We start from the raw sequence: 6,543 nt of genomic DNA on the forward strand, positions 1-6,543 counted from the left end.
TTCTTTTACTGTTTAAGTAGCTTTAATTTATTTCCCATTTTTTGAATGCAATAAAAAAAAAACGATTTATTTCGTTAATATCGACACAAAAATATCAGAGCATAGAACACTCGACGATTTGAAGTGTTTTAGGAACTTATTTCACTATTGTTCTTCTATGACGTAAGTAAAAGGGGGCGTGCGTCTATTACAAATTTTCATGGAAAAAGGGTGTATGGCACATACCCTCCTGAAACGTTGTGATATAGTTGAAATGCCCGTCAGGGATTGTGTTTAGTTTTGCAATATCTAAAATGTTCTAATGAAACATTAAAGAATAAGTACAGTCTAGTAATGGAGGAAATCCCACACAACACATGGTTAAATTAAAACTCAGTAATTTACTAAACTAAATATATTTATTACAGCCTATAACACAGTGGGGTCGATGTAGTCTGGGGGGGGGGGGAGTTATCACACTTTGATACCCTGCTTCTGCGCATCTTGACGGTATCGTGCCTTGTAGATGCCGTTAGGGTCATACTTCTTCTCCAGCTCCTCGTACATCGAGTGCTTCTTTTCGATCAGGAAACGGATCACCTTCTCTGAGCCATTCTTCTGCTTCTCGGAACACTTGGAGCAGGCGGTCTGCAGCGCGTCAGGGAGAGACTCTGGACAATACATTAAGGATCAGAACTTATTATACCAGACTGTATTAGATCATGGTGTAGAAATATGACTTTGCAAAGTAAGTAAAGTAAAGATGCCTTATTTACCAGGCGAAGTTAGGGCTAAGAAGCCCTCTGTTACACTTAACCTTGGGACCAACGGCTTAAAGGTGACTTCCGAACCACCACCAATGGCCGGGCAGGCGGGCTGCTTGCAAGGACAGGATCGCTCAGTGGTCACTTATCCATAGCAGCAGCCACGCTCGACGTTGCTTGATCTGGTTATCTTGCGATAACCGTTGTACCCGCTACACTGCGCCATTGGCAAAATATTGAGCATCCTCAGGCATAAAATGCATAGCTAATACTACCAGCTAGATGGCAGTATTTAACAAAACTGTCCAAACTGATAAGGGAGACTGCTAAACCCAACATGGTCTGCAAAAGTGGATAGTACTGATTAATAATACCTTAGTGCTATTGGCCTCTACAATGAGGTTCTCCTGTATATTGAGTAGTCTATACGCGAGAAACATTACCAAGTTCTTAGACTTTCCTCACATTTGGTATATAGGCTAACCCTCCTTTTTTAATCATCTTGGATAAGTATACACATTTGACTAAATACTATCAGAGGACTCTGAGATCTTAAAAACTTTTTTTAGTACACTATTCTCTTTTTCTTTTAAAGAAAATTAAATACGACTTTCTGTTTAAAAACGGTCCTTGATAAAATTGAAATACAAATGAGAACGGCGTTAACAAGTTGAATATGAAGAAAATCAAGTACATAAAAACATACCGAGATTCAGTAAAAACATTCAAAAACATTTACAGTTATTAAAAAAATGCAATTATATTTTTCTTACAAACTTCATCATTAATGTTATATGCTGAGAACAATAACATGTGAGATTTAAGTTAAAAACTGATTTTGAGCATTGTTTTAAATAAAATATGCAGTGGTTACATCAGAAAGCAGTGTCCGAAAATGTTTAAATATTTGTACACTGTGAGGCTGAGGAATTCAAAAGTGTAATCAACTTAAGTAGCCTGTATCCAGTCACTAATATGTTAGTTACTGTAAGACCATTGAATATGAAATATTTAAGTAGTTGATGTGACCTCGTAATGGACGTATAGAAAAAGTTTCAGCTCCTCTTGCGAGAGTTAGAAACTAATGGAGTCTCATAAAGTACTGAAATAAGTACCATGAAATTTTGCACAGACATCCATACTACTTATAGACGCGCAATAAAACGTCTAATGGTATTCTATTAGAGCGCTCCATCCTAATGGCCTTGAATATTTAAGTAACGCCTAATTTACATAATCTTAAAGCCTGTTCAACAGAAATTTAATTATATATAATTAAATATTGAATTGGAAGATTATTTTATGTCACATGCTTGCTAAGCAACCTTTTTTCCTAAGATTTTATGTTATTTAAAGTGGTACATTCACCAAATTAGAAATGCTTCAGAGAAGGAGATCTTTTTCAATAATCATCCCTTATATTTATCTCAAGATGACATAAAAGGGTGGCCTAAGACACCCTTATTGTACTGCTGGGAACTAGGAAGCCGTAGGTAGATAAAAAAGACGTTGGAGTGATGGACAAAATACAAATAAGAAGAACAGCTGGTATACACGATAGCTTAATAGTGGAAATCTACCGCCTAATGACTAATCACTATTGCCTATCAGGCATCTAGGATGGGATGTTCCTAGAGCCTGCCTGAATCACGGCTTGTCGACCTTGAAAGGTCAACCACATCATCAGCCTTGCATTACAATAAGACGTTTACCTGAAAATAGCCATAGGATTCTTCGAGGTCAGTCACTGCAGTAATGAATGCAAAACAATGGTTTGTGGCACAGAATAATACTTTTACAGTTTGAAAATTCATTATTTGTTTAAGTGATTAAAAAATGTAATAAATCTTAAGGAAAAGGTTCGTTGCTAGAATAACTGTATCAAATTTAAATTTGGTCAATAATCAATCCCCGGAATGAATAAATAGGATCGATTCATAAAAATAAACAATAAATTAAAATATATCATTTGTGTGGTTGAATAATTGTATTTGGGTGGGATACAAATAAAGCTGTAGAAATAACTTTATAACGAATAGTCCAACATAGATGTTATACATTGTATTTATAATATCACAAATAATTTATATAAGTGATTACGTAATTTGCGTTAGTTTTCTTTATCACACAACATTAAGGTGATGAAATTAGTCATCTATTGGATTGGAACATGTTTTAAAACCTTTTGAATATAATGTTGGTTCCCTTTGAATTACTATTTATTAAGACAGGAAAATTTTATCATTATATCATTATTCCTGGATTAATGGTAGGAATTTGATAACAAACTGGATATATTGCTTGTAATCAGGACCAAAGAGAATTTAAAATAATGGTATGGAATTTTAACTGCAAGTATATAAAAGTTGACTGTAGTTAATGAGGTACATGTTTTTTTTATTTTTTTAATAACTCTGTAAAGGAACTTTGAAGAAACAATTTTGACTTATTTTTAATTTTAAAAGTATAATTTTTGACATGAATAATAATGTCACTTTCTGAAACTGTACCTGATACACATACTGCAAAGTTTTCATATTTTTATCTTGCCTTTTTTATCTGCAGCAGTTTTTATCTTCAGCCAGTTATATCTGGGCATAAGTACACTATTTCTTACATTTTCTACTTTAAATGTCTATAAACTTCTTTTCAATATTGTTTCCTTTACGGAAGTTATCTCAAAGGGTTAATAATTTAAAATAAACAACAATTTTTAACAAATAATAAAACTTCAAAGAACAATAAAAATAAAAATAGCTATTTTATTAGACAACTGTAGTAAATATGTTATTTACAATAAGTTATGTGTGCTGTGATAGTACAAAAGATGAAACAGAAGATTTTTATTTTATCAGTGAACTCGTTTTTAAATACTTTTATTGAAGGAACTTTGATTAATTTAAAATTAAGTCTTTAAAACAGGTTTCAGACTCAAAGCAATATAATTTTCTAACCAAATGCGTTTTTAATCACAGTAACAGTGCTGTAAAATGTTACGGTGTTAGGTAGGAAGGTAAACGTTATACCAGTGACATAAATAGACCTATAATGCCTAATTCACTCTAGTACTGTTTTATACAACATTGTCTTAATACTTAAATTGTGGGGGTTTTATAACACAATTCTAACTTGAAAGGTTATCAAATTTGATAGAGTAACTTTAGAGACATCCAGTTTGTTTCATTCTTCTTCTTTTTATAATGACTTTAGAATGGGGGGGGGTCACTTGCTAGGGGTTCCTACTTAAAAATACCCCTTTCGGTGGTGGTGGAGGGAGGTGTCGAAAATGTTCATACATAAAAACCTCCTCAATTGATCATGTAAACATTCCCCAAAATAAATAACTCCATCTCTATTCATAAAAAGTTAATGGGGAGGGGGGACTTTTAAAACACCCGCTATAAAACATTATCATATTAAGATACATTCCTTAACTTTGTGGCAAAAACCAAATTTTTGGAAAATCTAATATTTTGGAAGTTTAATTTTTTTTTCTTTTCTAAAATTATGGAAAGAATAATAGCGCAACGTTTGAAGTTAATTTAAGCCCTCTTGTTTCCTTTATGGGTTTAATTTCGTTGTTCACAATTTATTGCATTTTCAACACTTAATACATTCCGGATTAATATATCATCTTATCAAAATACATTTGTTACTGCAGATGCCTGTACTGAGTATTCTATTCCACTGGACTACATCAATCAGGCGACAAATCTATTTACGTTCTAGTATTTTACAAATAAATAAATCGTGAACTGGGTACACAGTTAAAGATAATTTATTTTTTATTTTCATTAATGATGAATAAGACGTTTATTTACTTTAGGTTGTCATTGTTCAGTACTATGGTAGTACAAAAATACAAATCCATTAATCTAGTTTTTAAATCATCGTAAGTTAAATGACTTCCATAATCAGTAAATTATATATTAGAACTTAGACGGCCACAATATGATGCTATTAAATGCTAGTATTTATTACAAAACAAAACATAATATGAATACATCATGTTTGTACTGTCGTTTAATATAAGTCATAATTCAAAATTCTGACTCGAAAAGAAACTTTAACGGTGGTTAAGACGAAAGCCGCAATGATAGTCAGTCTGATGTTGAGTTACTGCTACAAAATATTTATTTTAATAAATACTCGTAGTTTATCGCAAATAAACCTGTACAAAAGCATTTAAATATATTTATAAAACATATAAATTTTATGGATCCCATCCTCTTTAATTGAACAAGGTTTTCCATTGTCTACAAAGTTATTCTGTTCTCTAATTAAACTATTAATGTAATAAAAATGTTTCTAGTAATTTATTAAGTCAAATAAATTTTGGATGGATTTAACTACTAATCTTATACTATTAGGCTTTAAAAATATCAATGGAATTTTAATAAACCAATTTTTTATTCTTGATTTGAATATTTTGTCCATTTAAAGTACCTCACTGCAATTAACTGTTAGTTGGGATAATATTTTTCTTTAATTTTATATCCATAATCCTTTTTAACTATAAAATCGGTTTGGTCAATTCACAATTAATTACAGGCATTAAAAGTAGAAAATGAGAACATTTAGTAATCAGGCCTATATAAAAAATGTATGTAAATTATGGCTTTTGGGAGTGATGTTTTTTCATTTATGATACAAAGGAATTATTTTCTCATCCAATATATTTTAAGGAAATTACACTTTTTAATGATTGTTCTTAAAGAAATAATATTTTATATAAATAAAAAGCGTGTCACACCCTCAAGTAACCCTTTAACGTATATGCACAAATTCACATCTTTAACGGGAACCATTTTTCCTTGGGCCTGTTTATGAGATGTTCAAGATGTATGCTTCAAAGTTCTACCACTCCTCTTAAACAAAGCAACAAAAAAACTATTATATTTTCCTATCTTCAGAAATGGCATCATAAAGGGCTGTGATCACTTTAACTTGGTCAGGCATAAAATAATAATAACCCGTAATAGTTTGTCTTAGCATCAGTTTCTACTCACTCTTGAGCTCCTCGCCGTCAGGGGTGCAGCGACCTTTGTCCACGAGACAGTTGAAGTACGAGAGGAGGAGACGCTCGTTGTGGAGGATCTGCTGGAGGTCGACGTTGTCGAATTTCGTGGTGTACATTTCTGCGGGAGCGGCGACAACCGAGGCCACCAGGCACGCCGCGAGACCGAGGAGGGAGACTAGGGACATCCTGGACTACTGGAGTGCTGGAGTGCTGGAGAGAGACGGTCCAGCGCGGTTATATACTGGTCACTGAACTGTTGGCGGGGGTGATGATAGAGAGACCGGTTCCATCATTTAAGTTCAGGTTCATCGCGTGAGCAATCTGGCAAAACGGTGAGGGGTCGTGGTTTTGGTGGCAATGGATCCGCAGACGTCAATCTATTGGGGCATTCATTTATAATTTGACGAGATTATTGGTTACAACAGTTTGATTTTGAAATCCTTAGAATTTGCCCTTCCTTGATTGCTATTCCGTCGATGGAAACAACCTAATTTATTCTAGGTCAACAAAGTCTGCAGTTTTGTCAAGATTAAGACAAAATAATTATTGTACAATATTGGACAGATATTAGAGTAGGTGAAAAATATTGCTATATATAAAGGTGATTGATTCTGGTTTGAATAAAACTTTTCCTTTTATAAGTAGTATATTTTCTATATTACGTTGTCTTCATTTTTGAAGTCTACTTACAGTATTTTTTGTTTTTTTTTTTTTTTGTGGGCTTTAAATTCGCCATTGTCATTATTTAGATATAATTTGAGCATCAATGAGTAAACTTTG

General features: G+C 32.9%; 1 protein-coding gene across 1 annotated transcript; it reads right to left on the reverse strand.

Moving 5' to 3' along the window:
• Nucleotides 1-379: 379 nt before the first annotated feature.
• Nucleotides 380-5,988, reverse strand: LOC124355336 (ejaculatory bulb-specific protein 3-like). The gene is made up of 2 exons (XM_046806434.1): nt 5,753-5,988; nt 380-650 (listed from the first exon to the last, which is right to left on the reverse strand). Exons 1-2 carry the CDS (start codon nt 5,946-5,948, stop codon nt 454-456), a joined length of 393 nt encoding a protein of 130 aa, XP_046662390.1. The 5' UTR covers nt 5,949-5,988; the 3' UTR covers nt 380-453.
• Between the last annotated feature and the right edge of the window lie 555 nt (nt 5,989-6,543).

This window comes from Homalodisca vitripennis, chromosome 2 (assembly GCF_021130785.1).
Source record: "Homalodisca vitripennis isolate AUS2020 chromosome 2, UT_GWSS_2.1, whole genome shotgun sequence".
Lineage (NCBI taxonomy): Eukaryota > Metazoa > Arthropoda > Insecta > Hemiptera > Cicadellidae > Homalodisca > Homalodisca vitripennis.

Excerpts from the sequence above, each read along its gene's own strand:
- LOC124355336 (XM_046806434.1), bottom strand. The coding sequence starts at position 5,948 with ATGTCCCTAGTCTCCCTCCTCGGTCTCGCGGCGTGCCTGGTGGCCTCG. Across the intron at positions 651-5,752 it reads TGACGGCGAGGAGCTCAAGA|AGTCTCTCCCTGACGCGCTG; the intron begins GTGAGTAGAAAC and ends TGTATTGTCCAG.